The sequence below is a fragment of the Sturnus vulgaris genome, chromosome 26 (genome assembly GCF_052056855.1).
Source record: "Sturnus vulgaris isolate bStuVul1 chromosome 26, bStuVul1.hap1, whole genome shotgun sequence".
Classification (NCBI taxonomy): domain Eukaryota; kingdom Metazoa; phylum Chordata; class Aves; order Passeriformes; family Sturnidae; genus Sturnus; species Sturnus vulgaris.
In genome coordinates, this window is record NC_142268.1 from 2578705 (window position 1) to 2598988 (window position 20284).

A 20284-nucleotide genomic window follows, 5' to 3' on the forward strand; every position below is an offset into this window, starting at 1 on the left:
CAGCAACAATATTTAAACCCCCTTCACTTCATAACCTTTACCTCAGTGCCAGTAAAGTGTTTTGGGTTCTCACGCCTTTCTTCACATGACCACTCTCCTTGCTGATGCATGCTAATTTTTCATTCTAAGTCTTAAATTTTGTCGCAATTTTTCCCTTTTCGTGGCCGAACGGCCACCCGACATTGCCGGCTGCGCGCGAGACATTGCGGGAAATTTTTTTATTTGCATGGAGGCGGGACGGGGCCGGAGCGTGTCCTCCACCGTCCCGTCGTGCCCCGAGCGCGCGTGCGCGCGCACGCGCGTGAGCCGCTGTCGCCGGCTGAGGAAAATGGCGGCGGAACGCTGAGGGACGGGACAGGACCGTACCGGGACAGCTGAGCCGCTCACCGCGCCCGGGCCGCCCCGCCTTGCCAAGGGACCCCCATGGCCACGGGGATATCCTGGCAGCCGCGTCCCTGATGCGTGTGCCCCGGCCGCGTAGCTGCCGGGCCCCGCTGTGCGCCCAGGCCTGACCCGTTGGGCCTGACCCGCCACCGCCCCGAGGCGTCTGCGCCGGGTAGGGGCCGGGGAGGGGGACGGAGGCAGCGCCGGCCCCGCGCCCGCGGTCTCTCCGCAGCGCCCGCCCGGCCCCAGCCCGGCCCGCGGAAGAGCAGCAGCCTTTTCGGGCCCAGCCCTCACCAGCCCCGCCGTCAGGATGTCCGAGAACCAGCCGAACGCCAACAACCACCACCCGGCCAACAACGCCGGGGCCGCCGGCGGCAACAACCGGGGCGTCCGCAACCCCAACCTCAACCAGAACCCCCTGATCAACGTGCGCGACCGCCTCTTTCACGCGCTGTTCTTCAAGATGGCAGTGACCTACGCGCGCCTCTTCCCTCCCTCCTTCCGCCGCATCTTCGAGTTCTTCGTTCTTCTCAAGGTGAGAGGCAGCTCTTCCTGTCAGCCCCCGGCCGGGCTGAGGGCAGGAATTTCATTAGAAACACAAAAAATCGTGCCTCCGCCGGAGGTAGCAGGCTGTGTTTGGACCACGCACACCGAGCTGTGCCCGGAGCTCTCCTGTGCGGGAGACCATGGTGGTCCCGGTGTTCTCTGCACTTTGGAGCTCTTCCAGATCTATAAATCGAAAATAAATTGCTGAGACAGCTTTCTGGGTAGCCAGGCTGGCGCGAGGTAGAAGTTTCAGTTTCTGTTTCCTAGCAATCACACTTTTTGGATACATTTCCCACATGACCTACTGGGTTGTTGGAGTTTTGCTGGAGTTTTGTCTTTTCTGGAAGCAGTTAAGGCACGGCCCCGTTCTAACCCCGCTTCTTTCAGCAGTGCCAGGAATGTGTCACTGTGCTCTGCGGCGACCCCACCTGCCTGCTGGGTGATGGGGACCCTCCCAGAGGGGCCTGTCAGTGTCCAGGGCTGACTGCCCTTAGGTAAAATCCAGGATGGGAAATTAAAGAGAAGGGGAGAGCAGCTTGCCAGCAACAGCAGCGCACTTCTCTAGGTTTCTACAGTTCAGCAAGAAAACATTCAGTACAGCTTGTCTCATGCTGCACAGATACGTTTTCTACCCTCTCAGGAGACATTTGGATTTTTCACATCCCTGTTCCCTCTCCCAGTTGTACACTTGCATCCCAGCGAACCGGCTAGGACAGGGATAGTGCTAACTGTTCAGTGGTCGGGCAGAGTGGCTGGGAGCAGTTTGTGTTGCTTCTGCCTCTGATCACAGCTCCTCCCAGAGAAGGAAAACTTCCTCAGGGCTCTGTGGAGAGCAGCCTGCAGGGTCAGGGGTCAGCAGCCTGCTCCCAGCTCTCCTCCAGCTGCTGGCAGGAGGGAAGTGGGAGCCCACATTCTCATTCTGAGCCCTGAAATTGCCCGTAGCTCTTCTATGGTTCCTGCAACCAGGGAGGTGGCTCTGCTTCACCTTCCCTCACATCTCCCTGTGCAGCTGCTCTGCAGAATAATGTTTACCAGCTGTTTGTTCGTCACAAATAGGTCAGGGCGGCGGGGCTGATGAGGACAGAGCAGCGCAGGGTAGCTGGAAAGGGAGATCTGAGCTCAGCAGTGCCACTCTCTGTGCCAGCTGTGCTCAGAGCTCTGAACTTTGAACGTCTCTCTTCACTCCAGGGAACAAGATTTTTTTAGTCCACCCTGCTTTGCTGCGGTTTATGGCTGTTCCTGGGATGAAGGCGGGGCAGGGAACTATGGTGCTCAGGGGCCATTTCAATCTCCCCCGAGGCAGGACCTGTTCTTTGGGACAACGGATCTGACATGGATTTGGATCATCCTGCCCAGGGGTGGGTTAGCTTTGCTTAGAGTTTTCTTTATTCTGCCTTTACAAAGCTGGCTTCTCTGGGTTTCAGCAGGAAACTCTTTGTGCTGAGGAGGGAAGGGGTGGAAGGCACTGACATGTTTCCAGGTCCTTCAGTGTGCCTCGTGGCCTCATCCTGCACTGGTGCTGTGTGTGGTCGGTTTTGGGGACACTGTTGGATGCAGGACCCGTTCTTTCAGAAGGCTGTCACTGTCAGCTCTCATGAGCAGGAGCAATTCGTTCCTGATGGATTTGGTGCGTTCCCTGCTGGAACTGCCAAGGTCTGGCTGCTGCGAAGCATCAAAGCTCTTGTCCACTTGCCAGTCCACTCGCCCAAGTTATTCTGGTGTTTCACAGGCAGAGAAGAGCTGGTCTGACAGTGTCTGCCTTGTCTCCTGCCCTTTAGGCTCTCTTTGTGCTCTTCATCCTGGCCTACATCCACATTGCCTTCTCCCGCTCTCCCATCAACTGCCTGGAGCACGTGCGGGATAAGTGGCCCCGCGATGGCATCTTGAGGGTGGAAATCCAGCGCAACTCCAGCCGGGTCCCCATCTTCCTGCAGTTCTGCGGGGTCGAGAAGTTCCCAGGAATGGTGGTTGAGTCCACGACTGAGGAAGAGGAGGAGGAAGAGGAAGAAATGACTGTGGATATGTTTGAAAACAGCTCCATCAAGGTAAGGGTGTAGGCTGGAGAGGGGAGCCTGGGTGATGGGCTGGGAAGAAGTCTTGGTTGTAAGTGGAGTCCCTGTGTGATCCCTCTGTCTCCTGGAAACAAAGCCTGTTCCTTGGCTGCTCCTGAGTCCCTGTATTGGCCTCTGATGGTTTAACACAGAGAGGAAAGCCAGAGAAAAATGTCCTTTTGCGGGGAGGAGGCCTTTGTGTGGATAGAGAGAGCATGGCAGGTGAGAGGTGAAGAGGCTGCTGATGTGGCTTTCCCTGCTCTGGTTTTCCAACAGTTTGAGCTGGATATCGAGCCCAAGGTGTTCCTCAAGCCATCCCGGGTGAGCAGCACTGAGCTGCCCCACAACGACAGCCAGGAGTTCTCATTTAGTGACGCAGCCACTAAAGGTATGCAGCCTCTGCGGGAGACTGTGTCCGAGTTTGAGATGCTAGCCCGAGCAGGTAATCACACCTTCACTGCTACCTGTGCTCCTCCTTCTTCCCGTCATCATCCTCCCCACACGTCCCGTCCTGGCTCCTTGGGGCACCTGCACGATGACCTTCAATGTCTTCCCGATGTGTTTACCTGGAGATAATCCTGTCAGTACTAACAGCAGACCCACAGCAAGCTCTGCCCTGAGGCTGGGGGCAGTCTGAGGGTTAGGGGGAGGCTGGGTTTGAAAACTTACCAGGCCAGGAGGCTTCAGATCAACCACAGGTGAAGGAAGGCTCTTGGCCTGGCAGGTTTCTGTGGGGATCAGTGTCAGGTATCTCAGATGAGCCTTAACACCCAATCCATTCAGCAGCCTCTGCAATCCACAGAGATCTCCTGACAGCAACATTCCTTCTAGCATGAACAGGGTTTGGGCCGTGTTCTGGGTGCTGAGCCAACACCAGAAGCTGGAGCAGCCAATTTGCTACAATTAATTAATCCCAAAAGCCACCCAGCGGGTTTTGGTGGATTGCGATACAGCACTGCTGTTCCACTCGGATGTTCCCTGGCCTTATCCCACCCTTTTCCTCCCTGACCTAAGCTGCTCAGGCCTTGTAAACTCCAGAGGGAGATTTAGTAGCTTTGTATTATTTAAAATGGAATTGCAGTGTGGAAAAACTTCTGTTTCTAGTGATTAAGGTAGGAAATCTACTAAGGAATATTTATCTTAAAATAGAGATGTCGATTTGGATTCTTTTTTTTCCACAAAATTTGCAAGAAGTTGGCCTCTTTCACTACACTGTTGTCTCTGTGAAGACTGGAACTCTTTCCTCTGCAGACGCACTGGGGTTGTGGCTGTGGAGTGGGATGAGACTGGACACTGTCCTGTTCCTTGGTCTTGCAGTGGATTTGCTTGATGCTCATCCAGAGCTCATTAGTCCTGAATTAAAGGTCTTTAAGACCAGAGAGCAGTAAATGTTTTTGGTGCAGGACCTTTATTGTTGATGCCCGGGTTCTGAGAAGAGTCACATTGTGCTGGGCTGGGGCACTGGTGGGAAGTCCCTTGTTTTGCTGAATGCCTGGTTGGAAACGGTCCAGAAAAGGAGAGGAAGAGAACAGTCTGTTTCCCAGATTAGTTACAAAATTCACATCTTTACTTCAGTCCCAAATGCCTGATTTTATTGGGTTTTTTTCAGGTTTTCTGTCTTCTCAATGCACCAGATTTTATGTTTAGTCAGAATATTTTACTACAAAAAATATTTTATTATACAAAGGAAGTAATTGTTTGTTGATATTTAAACTCTTGGTTTCCTTTTGAGCTTTAAACTGTTTATAATGGAAACAAAAGACAAACCCAACAGCCCAGCTTGTGCTTGTTCAGTTTTTGTGTCCCTTTAACTGTCACTGTGGTGCCGGGAGCTGCCTGACAGCTGCCTCCCCCCTCCTGGAGATACACCCTGGCAGTCTGAAAGAGCAGGGATTAAATTGCTTGGCTCTGGCTTAGCGGGAGGTTTTGTCCTTTCAGAGATGATGTAGCAAAAAAGCATCTCTTTGGAACCTTTCTTGGAAAAAAAAAACAAAAAACAAACCAGGGAAACTTCAGGCACCACCAGTTTTTGGGAAAGCTGTAATTGCTGCTGCCTTCAGTTCTGACATGTAATTGCAGCAGTGACCTCAGTCCCCTGGGAAGTGCAGGGCTCTTGCCTCTGGAGCATTTACTTGGTGTTCAGCAGGTGTGAAGTGGATTTTCCTGCTGGTTCCCAAACAACATGGGAAGCAGAAATTGAACAGAGCAAGAACAAGTGGCTCTGGGCTTGCTAGGCAAAGATGTGGGCAGATTCTGGGCAGAGCTTGAAACTGCTGCCCTGAAGCTTTCCCAGAAGTCCCACATTAAAGACTAATGTCAAGGGAATGGGCTGTAATTCCAAAGAGTTTGTATTGATTTATGTTTAATTGGTTGAGGGAAGCCCGGAGCCCATGTTTGCAACCAGTTCCCTTTTCAAGAACATGATGGGAGGGAAGGAGGGAGGGAAGGAAACCCAGAGGGGCTGTTTCTTTGTGCTGCCTGTTTTCAGCTGTGGGTGTTGAGTGTCCCTGTGTCTCTCTCCCAGTGTGGCCACAGGAGGAGTACATTGTGGAATACTCTCTGGAATACGGCTTCCTGCGCCTGTCACAGAGCACACGGCAGCGCCTCAGCATCCCTGTCATGGTGGTGACCCTAGGTGAGTGGGAGGCAGCCTGGGCAGGGCAGGGGGCTCAGGGGTGGGTACCTGCAGTGCAGAGACCTCCACATCATCTCTGCAAACTCTTCTGAAGCTGACAGTGCTCGCTTCCCACGCAGGAGAGCTGCTGTGTGCAGCCTTGTGTGCCTTTAGTAGGTCACAGCTTTTCAGGAGGAGCTTTCTGAAATGGTGGAGCCTGGTTCAGTGAGCCCTGATGTCACGCCCAGCACAGTTTTCCCACATGGAGCAAGGAAGAGCTCTCTCCCTGGCTGAAGGCACTGAATCTCTGGGTTCAGTGTGGAGCAGCAGGGTTAGAGCCTGGTGGCCAGAGCAACTGTGCAGATGCTGGGGACAGTGCTCACACATCTGTCACCCCGTGTATGCTGCTGTGCCCCTGTGAGCAGGTCATTTACCTGAGCAGTGTTCTCTTCTGCTGACATTTGCTCCGTTAAAACCTGTTCCAAATCAGGAACACAACCTCAGACCTTCTCATGCCTGTGAACCTCTGTATCTGTTAGTGCAGCAATCAGAGAGGAGCTCCTCACTTCCTCCCACTCAAGCTGAAGCAGAGCTGGATGGGGGTTAAGCAGCTTTCCTTTGCAGTAATGGGCAGTCGGGGTGAGCCCTGGAGATAGGCCAAGCCTAGAGGGCAAATTCCCTTTGTCTCTGTGCCAGCAAAGAGTGTGACGACCCTGACAATCCTTAAGGCCTGACTGCCATTTGCCCTTTAGTGTTGCTGGATCTGTCGGGGGCGAGATTTTCCCTTCCAGTCCTCCCAAGTTCGGTTTTACTGCCCCAGGTCCACATGCAGATGCAGCTTTGCTGGCGCAAGTATCCCTCACCTTGTCCTTTTGTGGCTGCTGGTGTGAACAGTGTGAAAGGGTTTTTGTGTTCTCTCTAGATCCTACCAGGGATCAGTGCTTTGGGGACAGGTTCAGCCGCCTGCTGCTGGACGAGTTCCTCGGCTACGATGACATCCTGATGTCGAGTGTCAAAGCTTTAGCTGAAAATGAGGAAAACAAAGGTAAGGCCTGGAGGAGTCTCAGCAGTGGCTGCTTGGAGCAGTGGGTGTTTGTTCTGTAGATGCCTGACTGTCTTCTTCTGACTATTGATTAATCTGTAATGCAGGGAACAGCTCCCTGTGTTATTGTCAAGGACAAAATGAGAGAGGCAGGAGGGGAGAGGTGTCTGGAAACGTGATTTCCTCTCGCCTCACTGCCCTGCATAACAATGAGTGCTGCCCTGAGGATTTGCTCCAAATCCTGTTTCTTTAGCAGGCACTGGAGCTTGGTTCTTAGCCTGTGGTTTAATCACACTGAGCTCGTGTTTGTGCTTTTTCTCCAGGTTTCCTTCGCAACGTGGTGTCTGGGGAGCATTATCGTTTTGTCAGCATGTGGATGGCCAGGACATCCTACCTGGCAGCTTTCGTCATCATGGTCATCTTCGTAAGTCACTGTGAGCTGGGCAGTGCCTGGACTCAGCCTGGTGCTGGGCAGGGAGTGGTTGGTGTTACAGCAGAGTTCTCATCTGCTTTTAACGTGTAGTTGGTGGAGGATGAGGCCCTGCTCTGGGGCATGCTTTTGTTAGTTTGCAGTGTTGTGTTTTTTGTCAAAAGGGAGCTGCTGTTAATTTCTAAGTGTCCTTAAAACACTCCAGCTGTCAGTACAAGGTGCAGACATTTGTCCTCTAAGACTTTTAAGAACAGCCCAGACTGATTTGCCAGGAGTGATCAAGATAAAACCAAGTGATAATGTATGAGGTGTTCTCAGATATACATCAGACAAGATCCCAAGCCATAACTACCCTGTGTTTGTTGTTTTGGGTGGCTGTGGGTGACTGTCTCTTTGTGTGTGGCTGTCCCACCCATGGGGCAGGTCTGTGCACAATCACACTGTGGGCACTGAGGAGGAACCAAGTGCAGGGAGGTGCTGGGAGCTGCGGGAGGAGCGGGCTGGAGGACAGGAGAATCCCTGCTCCCAGCTCTGGGGCTTGGTGTGGCCCCAGTGCAAACACTCAGGATTGGTCCCTTTACAAACAAATCCCTTACTGTCTGTTCCCCTGCAGCAGCACAGAGATTAATTGCTGTTTGTGAAGCTCTAATTACTCTTTGGGAAATGGCTCTGCACAGCTCTAGCTAATGAACGTGGGATGTGCAAGCCCAGGCTCGCCCAGGCCTCTGCTGCACTGCGATTCCAAATGAGTCCCTGCAGCCGTGGGGCTCTAATCTGCCTCCCCTTCTCTCCTGTTCCAGACTCTCTCTGTCTCGATGCTGCTGCGCTACTCACACCATCAGATCTTTGTCTTCATCGGTAAGAGCTGGCTGAGGGGTTTGGGTTGTGCTGGGCACTGTGCCTGCTCCAGTATGGGTTGTTGTAGAGTTGCAGCAAGTTTGGGTTGGATCCTTGAGCATCATTAGTTCCAGTTTAGAAGGGTCCTACCTGTAGCTGCACAGAGAATACATCCTCCTGCTCCCAGTCACTGCAGTTGCCAGAGCTGTTCTCTGTCCTGAGAAGCATTGGCCGGGGACAGAGGATGTGGCTGCACTGAGCAGGCAGTACTGTGAGATGGAGGGTTCTGTGGCCCTCCGTCCTCTCCGTGCCTCAGTGTGTTTTCCCTTTTGCAGTTGACCTGTTGCAGATGCTGGAGATGAACATGACCATTGCGTTCCCTGCTGCTCCACTCCTCACTGTCATCCTGGCTCTGGTTGGTAAGGACTTGCCTCACTGCTTATGTCTGCAGCACGTCCCTCTGGGATCTGTGGGAAGTCTAATTCCCTGTTCCGCCTGGCTGCGGCAGGTGGTTACTGTAGCTGCTCATCACAAGGCAGAAGCCTCTGGAATTTGATGGCACAGTGAGCTCCATTGTCCTTCTGGGTGTCCCCTGGAAAAGCAGCAGTTTGTTAGGAAATCCCAGAATCCAAAGCTTTGTCTGTCCCTGGAGCTCATTGCAGACTCGCACTCTGTGGCCACGTTGCATTTGTGCAATTTAATTTAAAAGCAACAAAACCTCCCGAAATCTGCACTGCGGGATGCAGCTGACCCGTGGGATGTGGCAGGCAGAACATTCTTGGCTGTAGCTTCCATGAGCAGAGCCCTGGGCAGGTGCAGTCACAGCCCTGCTCTGAGGAGACAGAGGACCCCTTCCCACGCCCTGCCACGTGCTGATGTCCCCTGTGTCCCCCAGGTATGGAGGCCATAATGTCTGAGTTCTTCAATGACACCACAACCGCATTCTACATCATCCTCATCGTGTGGCTGGCGGACCAGTACGATGCCATCTGCTGCCACACCAACACCAGCAAGAGGCACTGGCTCAGGTAAGGGCTGGCTGTGGCCACATTCCCTCTGCCTGTCCTCTCCCAGCTGCCCTGAGTCCTTCCCAGCACCCCCAGGAGCAACAGCCTCCACTCCTAAGGGTATTATCTGTGTGGCTGCTTGGGAGCTGCCCCACATGTCACAGGGTCCACTTGGGGTTTGGGACTGGATTTTGGAATCACCTCAATCTTCCCCAGCCTCTTGTTTTGTCCTGTTCATAGACGGGTAACTCTAATTACCTGTGAATGAGTCTATATCACCCTGTGCAAAGTGCCCCTTCTCAGACTGGTGTTGGGAGGAGAAGGGAGCTCACATTTTTCCTGATTTTTCTTGCCTTCTTGTCCAGATTTTTCTACTTGTACCACTTTGCCTTCTACGCCTACCACTACCGCTTCAACGGGCAGTACAGCAGCCTGGCACTTGTCACCTCCTGGCTCTTCATCCAGGTGAGTCCCTGCAGGGCTGCTGCAGGTGGGGCTTTGTCAAACTTCTTCTCAAACTGTGTTGGAGGAGGGATCCTTATTTCTGTAAGAAATGGAAATAAGCCTGGTTTGGAAATGGAGCAGCACAAGGAGGCTATGGAAGAGGGGATGTTTGGGTTGCTGCCTCCAGTCAAGCCATGGGGCTGACAATAACCTGATGCTACATGGGTGTTGGGAAGAATTTCTGTCCTGTCCTGGAATAAGTTCTGGGGAGGGTCTGCCTTGAAGAGGAGCTGTTCAGGTCTGTGCAGTGAGAATGCTGGCAGGACCAGCTCCAAGCTGATGTCTGATATCCTGGATCAAGCATACCTGTTGGGTGTCTTTGTTTGTTGACCTGCTGCAGGGTGGGGACAGGGCCGGAGGAATGCTGTCATCCTTCTTTTCCCAGGCTTTGAAAGTGAGGAGGGGTTGTACTCTGTTGCCTGTCTTCAGAAAAAAACTATAAAGCAGCTTGCAGTAGTCATAGTGGAAGGGATAAATCTTTGCAAACTTGCTGCTGACCTTCTGGGTGTCAGAGCAGCTGGATTCTTCAGAAGAAGTTTGGTTTTCTTGGGATGTGATGATCTGTGACCCAGGCCCAGGGTGACACCTTTCCCTTTCCTCCACCAGCACTCAATGATTTACTTCTTCCACCACTATGAGCTGCCGGCCATCCTGCAGCAGATCCGGATCCAGGAGATGCTGCTGCAGAACCAGCAGGTCGGGCAGGGCACCCAGACCACACTGCAGGACAACCTCAACAACAACACCACGGCTGCTCCAGTCGAGGCTGGGGGCCGCCGAGCCCCGCTGGCCACCGGGCCCCCCGGGGAGGGCAGTGGTCCGGCCGCCCTGACCCCCGGTGAGGCCTCCAGCGTCATCGCCGCCGCCGCCTCCGTGGGCAGTGACCTGAACTGGGTGGCTGAGACAGCTGCCATCGTGACAGAGGCCTCGTTTCTGTCTGACCTGAGCACCACCCTCCTGGATCCCACCATGGTGCACGAAGCTGTGGCCAATGGGACCCCTCAGGAGGCGGCCACAGCCTCCGGGTTGGTCGCCCGCATCAGGGTCAGCAGCGACCACCCGGAGACGGCCGTGGGCTCCATAACCATCGAGGTCACCTCAACATCTGTGGTGGCTGCAGCAGATGCTCCCCCTGCTGCTGGGGCCGCACCCCCTGCCCCGCTGCAGGAGGGGGCAGTCCCCAGCCCCTCCCTTCCCAAGCAGACTGAGGCTCTCGAGGGCTCAGACAGCCGAGCAAAACCCAGTGGCAAAAACTGCACGGGCAGCAGCACCTTGGCAGAGCCCCTGCCGGCCTCGGCGGGGGACAGTGACCAGGACAGAGGTTTGGAGGACCGGGGGGAGAGCAGCCCCTGCCCAGCACCAGCAGAGAGAACGCCCAGCTCAGAGCCAAGCTCCAGGAACCTGTCCTGAGCCCTGTTGCTGTCACTCTGGACTGCCGGGAAGGCATTTGGATTTTGTTTGTTACTATTTCTCACTTCACCATCATCCTTAACCCATGGATCCCTCTGAGCAGAGCTGGAGCAGCTGGGACAGAGCAGGGCTGCTGTGACCTCCCTCCCCTAGGAAGGGCACAGGGGGCTGTGGGAAGGATGGGGGGGGTTGGTCCCCTCGCCCACGTGGCTTTGGGGCTCCTCTGAGGCCACAGGTGAGCCAGCCACCTGTTCCCACCCTGCCCCGCTCGTGCCCTGGCTTTTCCTTGTCCCTAGTCCCCAGCTTTGCCCCTGCAGCAGTGTTTGCAGTCCAGGTGCTGATCCCAGGTGGGAGCTGACCTGGGACAGGCCACAGGCATGGCAGCTTTGTGGTTAGAGTAGGAGCAGATAGAACAGGCAGAGAGTGTCTCTGTGTCTGTGGGAGAGCCACAGAGGTGATTCCTGGTCACCTTTCCTGCTCCTGAGGGGAGGAGGAGCTTTTATCTTCCCCAGGCACAAAGTCTGCCCAGGCCAGGGCACAACCAAAGCAGAAAGCTGCAGTTCTTCAGCCCCCTTTTTCTATCCTTAAACTTCCCTTGGTGTGTTGGGAGGTGGAAGGTGCTGTGTTCCGGGTGGGAGCTGCCATCCTAGGAGCCATGAGAGTGATGCTTGGAGGGAGCTGTGCTGCAGTGAGTGTCTGGAGAGGCTCTGTCCTGCACAGCTCTGCTCTGGGTGAGGCAGCTGCTTTCCAGTGCCTTGTCCCTCCCGTGGGACACGTCTGTGTTTAGGATCAGCCCCATCCCAGAGGAGAGAGTGGCTCCTCATGCCTGGACTGTTTGCATGAGCTGGTTTAGCAAAGAACCAAAACACTAAAGCCAAGACATTTCAGCTGGTTTTCCCATGTTTCCCTGGCAGTGGAGGGGAGGCTGGCAGAGCCATGACGCTGAGCTGGGGGGCTGCCTGTGGACCCCTGCAGAGGGGCCAGATCCTTGCCAGGATGTGCTGGAAGGTGGAGCAGAGTGAGGCGGGATGAAGCTCTGGGAGAACCATGGTGGGACAGGGCAGGGACAGGAGGTGACATTAGCTCTTGGGCATGGCTGGGTCCCTGTACTGTCCCCGAGTTCAGTGTTGTCCCCTTATGGCTGAGCAGTGTTTGGAGTCCATCTCCCTCGAGGGCTCCGTGCGTTTCAGTGTTACCTTGTCAACACGGCGGGGCTCAGAGCCCCTTCCTCACCCCTCTGCCTTTCCCACCTCGGTGCTCCCTTTTTGTTTCTCCTTTTTACCTGGAGCAGCTGTGGTGCTGCTCTAGGGCAGGGGGGATCCTGCTGTGACCAGCAGGTCAAATCTTGCTGCTGCCAGCACTCCTGAGAAGGGGCCTTGTGGCCAATTGGCTCCCAGCCTCTGGAGAGCCGGGCACGACCCTAGGCTTTTCAGAGGAGTGGGTGGGAGGGGAAAGGGGGACACCAAACCAAATGATTTGATGAATGAAGAGTAGAGTTCATTCTATTTAATTAATGTACAAAATGTGTTTGTATATAATAATAAATATTATCTCTTAACAGCTCCTGCAGTGCTGCCCCATGTCCTGCCCACGGCTGTGCTGGGCTGACGTGTGGGAGTCCTGGGGACAGGGGGGTGCAGCGAGGTGAATGCTCAGTCCTGGAGGTGCCTCCTCCTGCTGTCGTGGGGTGTCACCATCTGTCCCCTTGCAGTGTGCAGGGGCGGTGGCAGGGCAGAGAGCCGAGCACCAGCCCTGTCCCGGCCATGCTCGGTGCTGCTGGGCAGCCTCAGTGCCAGGGGAGGGGCTGCAGGGCTCCGGCTCCTTCCACAGCCTCCTGTAGTGGGGTGGGGAGCTATTCCTTATCCTCAGGGGCGGGCAGAGCCCTGAGCTGCAGCCTGTCCCGCTCCCCGTGCAGCGTCTCCAGCCCTCACCCTCCGCCCGAGGAAGGCTCCGGTTCTGCTTTGCTGTGGCTCTGGGACCAGCCCGGTTTTGCTGCCCTGGAGCTGCCTCTCCAGAGGGAGGTTCCGGTCTCGGTGTGTCCTCCTGCCCCGTCCATGCGGGAGCTTCCTCTGCCTCCTCCTCCTCCTCCTAATCACGGCCGTCCTGCGGCGGAGCTGAGCTGGGCCTGCGGAGGAAGGAGGGGAAGGGTTGCTCTCAGCCAGCCCTGACTCCATTTGGGGAAGAGGAAAAGCAGACTTCGTCTTCTTTCGTCATCTTTATTTATGTGGTGTAAAAACAGAGCGGGGGCGCGGGGCTGAGCTTTGTCCAGGCAGTGCGGGGAACTCTGAACCCCCTAAAAAGAACCTCCCGGCCCTCCAAACCCTCACTGCCAGCGAAGGGACGGGGGGAAGAAACAAAGGCCCCACAGCTGGGGCAGCCCAGGACATGCCCCCTCCCTTTTTCCTTCCACTCCCTCTCTGAGCCCTGCCCCGCCCCGGCACAGCAGCCTGTCCTGGAATGTTTTGGGGGTGTCCCTGCGCCCCACCTCACCTCTCCTCCCGGTCTCCCTCGGTGGCCAGCGGGGCGGGCAGTGTCCGGCCGCCCTTGGTGGTGCCCAGCACGGACACCAGCTCGCTCTTCCTCAGCAGCGCCGCTCGCAGCTGGTCCCGCATCTCCTGGATCTTCTCCTCCAGCTCCCGGAGCTCGTTCTCACCGGCCGCTCTGTCCAGGGGCTGCGGGGGCCGCCCGTTCCCGGGGTGCCGCGGGGACCCCTCGGCCTCGGGGGGGGCTTTGTCCAGCTGGAAGCGGACCCGCCGTGCCTCCTTCCGCAGGGCGCTCCAAGGCTGAGCTGCCGCCGCTGCCGACCTCGGCTGGGGCTCGCACCTGTGTGGGGAGAGCTGAGTTGAGATCTGGCTGCTGTGGGGTCCCTCCGCAGCCCCCCAGAACTCTGTGTGTCCACAGGGAGGAGGAGGAGAGCGGGGCAGGCTCAGCAGTCCCAGCTGTACCTCTGCTCCAACTTCAGCTGCTGGCTCTTCCGTTCCTCCGTGCCCATATTCAGAGCCCGATGGATTTTCTGTGAGGAATATGGCAAGAGTGAGTTGGGGAGTGATAGTCTGGAGGTTAACAGGCCAGGCATTAATTAGAGGGTGACGGTTCAGAGGTTAAACAGGGGTTGGTGGTCCGGGGCTGGAGGGCAAGGGTGGTGCAATTTATGAGGGAGCAGCGACATGGGGTTAGGGGTCTTTGGGGCGCTGTGTGAGCCCCTTCTCCTGGCCCCACCTGGCTCGTGTGTAGCCAGTAATTGAATTTCTTCTTGCGCCGGATGCGGGGCAGGACCAGGCGGTAGAAGACGTGCTCGCCCAGCGAGGTGAGGAGGGAGCCGCTCAGCCCGATGCACAGCAGCACGAACAGCCCCGAGAAGTGGTAGATGCCCATCTGCAGGGTCTGCGGGCAGCAGGGGGTGTAGGCTGGGCTGCGGGTACACGACCCCAGAGCCCCCCCCGGCCGAGGAGCCGCCGCACCTCAGTGACGGCGAAGACGCGTTTGCCGCAGGGCACCATCTTGTACCACTTGTCGTGCAGGAGGTCGATGAAGCCCGAGGACTTGTAGCGGCTGATGAACTCGGAAACGTTGGAGGTCAGCGGCGAGTTCTGGGGGAGGCCGATGCCGTAGCCTGGCCCCGGTGTCGGGGGGGAGAGAGGGACAGTGCTGGGATGGGGGTACAGCTCCAGTGCCCACCACGGAGGGGGCACCTCCCCATCCTGCGTGGTTATGGCAGGGCACGACCCCAGCCCGATCACACACACACAGCAAAACCTCCTTCCCACCACAGCCCCCTCAAACCTTCGATGGCGAAGGGTTTGCCCACAGTGAGCAGTTTGCAGTCGGAGTCGATGGAGACCTCATAATCCAGCAGCGATTTGTCCATGATGAAGGCGTTGAGCTTGGCGGGCTCTGTCCTGTACCAGCATGGGGGGATGATCAGGGAGGGGCTGCTCCCCTTTGCCTAGCGTCCCCCCCAGCCTGACACCCCTCCCAGAGGTGGGGGGCTTGTGTACATGGAGTGGGGGGGTGCACAGGCTCCAGGGCTGGGGCAAAAGATGCCCTGGGAGGGGAAAAAGGTGTGGGGGACCCCCTCATGCTCTCCCTGCCCCTCACTTGAGCATGGTGACGCCGTCGGGGGTGGTGGGGACGTTGTAGCGCCGCATGTACTCGTGCATCTCGGGGAAGCTCTTCTTGATGTACTCCTCAGCACTGCTCTCCCACACTGTGCCAAAGCGGAAGCCCTGTGAGGGGTGATGGAGCTGGAAGGAGGCACCAGAGCATCAGCACCCCTGGCCCCAGGAAGGTGTCCCCACTCCCTGGGGATGTGTCCCCAACCCTGAGTTCCAGGCAGGGTGTCTGGGCAGCCCCAGAGGTGCAGCAGCTCTTGGGAGTGTCTGGGAAAGAGCTTCCCCAAGAGCAGCAGGAGCTCAGCAGGAACTCAGCCCATTTCCCCCTGCCCTGGAGCAGAGGCTGGGATTAAATACACACAAAGATTTCTGCGGGTCTCAAAGACGCCCCCACTCTTAGAAATGCAGGACTGGGGCTGGAGAGAAGGAGGAAGGTGCAGAAGGAAGGACAGGACCCCCCTCAGCCCCTTCCCTGACCTTCAGCCCTCTCCCAATCCATCTGAAGCATCTGGACGCTCGCCCACCTTTGGGTCATGGATGCCTGAGAGCTCCTCGAAGGTCTTGTCCCCCACCATGACAGCTGCCAGGTTGGCCGTGTAGCTGGAGAGCACCAGGAGGCAGAAGATGGCCCAGAGGTTCATGAGGAAGCGGCCGGTGCAGCACTTGGGCGTCTTGCTGGAGACAGTGCGCCCAAAGAGGATGGCATAGCAGAGGTTGAGGGCTGAGGAGTAGGAGAAGATCTTCATGCGGTTGCGGCCGTGGGGGGTCATTCCATAGGGGCTCTTCCACTCATAGAGGGTGAGGAAGAGCGCGGTCATGTGCAGCGCCACGAAGATTCCCACCCACATGGTCCAGTGCAGGGGCCACATGAAGGCCCCGATGGGCGATGCTGTGTCCTTGGTCCTCACCAGGATGCCCAGGCTGGTGGAGAAGAAGGGGCTGGTGAAGTCGATGACTTTGCTCCGTGCTGAGTTGATGCTGAAGGAGGTGACAGCCATGTGAGCCGTGCCACTGAGCAGGTCCCCCACCAGTCCTGTCCAACGCCCATTCTTCCAGGCCCCGTATTTCCCATCACCCACGATGTAGAGCTCAAAATCAAAAGCCATATCCTCGGCCAGCTTCTCCAGCAGGTCGATGCAGTACCCATAGCAGCATTTCTTGTATGCCCGTGGCACTGAGCCATTGCCATTGCCAATCTGCTCAAAGAGGGCGTCCAGCACAGCCGAGTCGTTTGTGCCGGGGTCCAGGCAGAGCTGCCCAGCCGGGCAATTTCCCTCCTCATCCACCTCCCTGGTGAAGACAAAGGGGTGCTCCACCAACGTCACCACCCGCAGCCGTGTGCGGGCCCCCTCGGCCACCTCGCTGGGGCTCCTGTGCTGCTGCTGGCTCTGCCACACGCCCTCCTCCAGCTCCAGCTTTCCGTGGCTCCAGGTGCCCACTGTCATCCAGGTGGGGACGCCCTGCGAGTCTCTACGCAGACTCCAGACGCGGAACTGCTGCTCCGGCCTCACCAGCGCTGTGCTCTCCACTTGCACCAGCCCCGTCTGGCCGTGGAAGGATGTGTTTGCCAGGAACCTGCCAAGGAAAGGGTTTCACTGCTCCAGTGTTCTGGGTCAGCTGGGACCAAGGGATGAGGCTGGGAGCTGGACTTGCCTGACCCGGGCAGGGACAAGGTCACAGAGGAACAGCAGGATCCAGCCCTGCTACACTGCCCCGCAGCTCGTTGTGCTGCCAGGGCCAAATGTTATTAATATTTATAGAGTGACCGTGCTCGGGCAGTGTTAAGGAGATCTGAAGTGACACGTCCCCCCTGTGCAGCGCTAACTGTGTCCTGGGGCCTGAGTCCCATGGTGGTGGCTGCACACACTGGGCACAGCACTGCACTGAGCCCAGGGTCCCCTGGCTCTGCCCTTACCCCGTCCCACGTCTAGGGCAGAACCCTCCCATGCACCCCAATACCACAGAGCCAGGATGGGGGAAAAGAGGAGCCACCAGCACCCCCTTACCGGGCAAGAAAGAGCCCCGGGGACTCGCTGCCTGCCTGGTGCCTCTCATTGCAGTTGCCCGTGGTCTGCAGCTGTGTGGGGTCGGGGCGGTCGCGGGCAGCGTGGGCAATGGCCTGGGATACCAGTCCCACCATGTCCTGCACGAAGAGCTCCAGCGGTGGCCGGCTGACCTCCCCAAAGGCCAGCAGCCCTGGGGGCAGGCCCTCGGTCTGCAGCTCACTGGCGCTGAGTGGGAAGCCCAGCATCCAGTGCAATTCCTGCGGTGGCAGCCCCAACTCCTCGGCCGCCTGGAAGACGAGTCGAGCACGGTGCAGGTCACAGCCCAGCATCAGCACTGGGCTGGAGAGGGTCCTGACACGGTCTCCATGCTGCCTCAGGTAGCGAGTGGCCCTGGGCTTGTCCAGGGAGCCCAGATCCAGGACAGTGCGGAGGAAGAGCTGGGAACGTTGGGCCCAGAGGTCGAGGAAGCCGTTGATGTCCCAGGGGTGACAGAGCACCAGGCTGGTCTCCTGCCAGTCGTTGGCCTGGAGGACACTCACCAGCACATCCACCAGCATCTCTGGTGAGCTCTGCCGGTCCATGTGGAAGTGGAAGGGGCTCTGCCAACACACAAGGGTCGTGGCTGTGCCTCTTCCCGTGGGAAGAGCCCAGAGACAGCACCAGACATGGGCCCACCTGCCCTGAGGTCATCCCACATTCCCTGCCCATCCCCTGCCCAGTTCCTGTGGGGGATCCACTGCCAGGACGCATACCAGGGCCCTTCTGGAGACAGAATGGAGGGGGGACTGGGGCTGAGGGCTGCAGAGCTTCCAGAGGAACCAGGGAACTTACCTTGGAGTGAAAGCTGGAATTGGGTCTGGGATAGAGCTGGGCAAAGGGCCAGGAGAGAGCTGAGATGGGAGCTGGGAAAGAGCCAGGATAGGGTTGGAATGAGGGCCAAGAGGGGGCTGGAATAGAGCTGCGATGGGAGCCAGAGAGCCAGGATGGGGCCCAGGATGAGGCTGGGGTAGAGGCAAGATGGAGATGGGAATGAGGATGGGATGGGGCCGGGGTGGGAGAGAAGACAGAGGGGGAACAGAGCCGGGATGGAGCCTGAAGGAAGTCGGGATGCAGCAAGGATGAGTGGTTGGGTTTCCGAATTGGAGCTGGAATTGGAGCTGGGATCGGGATCGGACGCAGGTCTGAGCCGAGAGGAGGATCCGCGGAACAGAGACGGTATGGAGTCGAGAAGGGGATCGGGACTGAGCTGGTATGGATGCGGGACGGGGACCAGGACAGGAACACGGACGGAGCCAGGACGGGAGCGGGGACGGGAGAGGGGACGGGAGCTGCGCCCCCGTGCAGTGCCGGCGATGGAGATCTCACCTGCGCTCGGAAAGGCAGCGGCCAGCGGGTGTCCAGGATGCTGACGAAGGGGACCTGGAGGGCAGCGGCGAGGAAGTCGAGCTGGAGCAGCTCTCGGCGGGAGCGGGGCAGCGCCAGGACGGCGGCCACGCCGCGCCCCGCCAGCGCCCCGCACAGCCACCGCGCCAGCGAGCCGGGGTCCCGCGCCGCCGGGCCGCCCCCCACCACCTCCAGGCTGAGGTTGTGGGGCAGCGTCACCTCCCCGGGGCTCCCTCCGGGGCCGGTACCGGCGGCTCGGGCCAGCGCGGCGCGGAGCCGGGCGCGGGCGGGCGCGGGTGGCAGCAGCGCCCCGAGGCGCACGGTGGGTCCGAGGCCGGGGCCGGGGGGGGCCGGGACGCGGCAGGGATGCGGGTGTCCCCCCGCCGCCCCCAGCGCCGCCGCCAGCAGCCAGAGCGCCCTCAGCCCCGCCATGCACCCCGCACCGGCCCCGCACCGGCCCCGCCGCTCTGCGCTCCGCCAGAGGCGGCTCCGGCTACGGGCAGGGACCACCGGCCGGGTCCCGCTGGGGTCCCCCCTCCCCGGGTAGCGCCGAGGCCCCGCAGCCCCCGGTGCGCGGTGGGTCACGCCGGACCCGGCCCACGCAGCGCCGGACCCGCCCGCAGCCGCCCCGTCCACGCCCACGCACGGCGCGGGTCCCCCCCTCCCTGCACCCCGCAGCAAGCGGGGCCCCCACCTCACCCGCACGGTGCTGCCGTCCGAGGGCTGCGACCCTGCGGTCCCCCGGCACAGAGATGCCCACTGATCCCAGGGTCGTCCTGGCTACCTCTGGACCACTGGGATGTTCCTCCTCTTCCTCCTCTTCCTCCTCCGCCTCCTCCGGCCCCCAAGGAAAACCCCCTCGGGTCGGTCCCCGAGCCGGACTCCGAGCCGTGAACTGCCGCCTCCATCCCGGTAAAGGTCCCCACCCCGATCTCTATCCCTCCGCAGCTTCCATATCGGGGGGTCCCGAGGCCGGGCGGTTCCTCCTGCTGCATGGGGAAGGGGTGAAGGGCAGCAGCAGCACAGCCTTCCTCTGCTGGAGGGACGCGGGGTCACCCTTCTCATCCTCACCAGGGAAACTGAGGCTCAACCCAGCCCAAGGGTCCTTGCCACCGGCACACAAACACCAGCAACCGGAGCCGGAGCCACGCTAAATTAATAAGGAAAAATGAAAGATGGAGCCAAAATCCATCTGGCAAAAAGTATCGATTCATGTAATATCGATAAATGTAATGAGTCACAGCTAATGAATTCCTCTGCTGAGCCGGACCTGCAGGGAGGGCAGCGCAAATCCTGCCAGAGCACGGAGGGTCATGGGGTGCTGGTGTCCCCCTGACCACAGGCAGCTCCTTCTCACAGGGATAAACACAGGAGAGCTCCCACTGTCCACGCAGGAGGGGCAGCAGGATCTTGGAATAAAAAAGCCCCCCCAAACACCAGGCACAGCACAGGAGGGCTCTTTAGGAAGCCCCATCCTCCCTTCTGCTTTAAGTGCAGCACCCCAACAGGAACCCCACTGGGGAGACTGGGAAAGTGTGGGATGACTGGGAGGAAGCATTGGGCTCTGGGCTTGGCTGGGGGCTGCATCCCTGGGGGTCTCAGAGGACTCCCTGCAGCAGGGATGTGCTCCCACCTCTTGCCTCACTGCAGCCCCTGGCTCCGGGTGACAGTCCCTGCTGCAGCCGATGAATGTTGATCCAAAGCGATGGGAGGAAGAGGAGGAGCAGGAGAGGAAGGGAAAGGAACAGACTCCAGTGATTAAGCTAAAAGCATCTTCTCGGGAACTGGTGGGAGCTGGGGATGCTCGGATACTCCGTTTTTAAAATGCACTTTAAATCATCTGCACTTGGTGTATTGAACAGGGTGGGGAATGACACAAAGGGATGGCCAGGGGGACACCTCGACGCCCCGTAAAGACAGGGAGGGACCCTTGGGGTGAAGGCAACTGTGAAGTTTGG

General features: G+C 58.2%; 2 protein-coding genes across 3 annotated transcripts; one reads left to right on the forward strand and one right to left on the reverse strand.

Annotated features, from left to right (window-relative positions):
- The first annotated feature begins 309 nt into the window (after positions 1-309).
- On the forward strand, positions 310-12387 carry TMEM259 (transmembrane protein 259). 2 transcript variants are annotated; one of them, XM_014882913.2, is made up of 11 exons: positions 310-919; positions 2709-2975; positions 3258-3423; positions 5506-5616; positions 6518-6640; positions 6961-7061; positions 7868-7925; positions 8240-8323; positions 8800-8932; positions 9277-9376; positions 10022-12387. In XM_014882913.2, exons 1-11 carry the CDS (start codon positions 695-697, stop codon positions 10823-10825), a joined length of 2172 nt encoding a protein of 723 aa, XP_014738399.2. In that variant the 5' UTR covers positions 310-694; the 3' UTR covers positions 10826-12387. The 2 variants fall into 2 exon arrangements, with proteins under 2 accessions (XP_014738399.2, XP_014738400.2); XM_014882914.2 differs by having other exon boundaries at positions 3258-3369.
- On the reverse strand, positions 11103-18758 carry GRIN3B (glutamate ionotropic receptor NMDA type subunit 3B). Its single transcript, XM_014882876.2, has 10 exons — positions 18309-18758; positions 16944-17542; positions 15462-16512; positions 14924-15069; positions 14609-14724; positions 14287-14438; positions 14045-14209; positions 13771-13838; positions 13316-13648; positions 11103-12950 (listed from the first exon to the last, which is right to left on the reverse strand). The coding sequence occupies exons 1-10, from the start codon at positions 18756-18758 to the stop codon at positions 12914-12916; spliced, it is 3117 nt and encodes a 1038-aa protein (XP_014738362.2). The 3' UTR covers positions 11103-12913.
- Positions 18759-20284: the final 1526 nt, after the last annotated feature.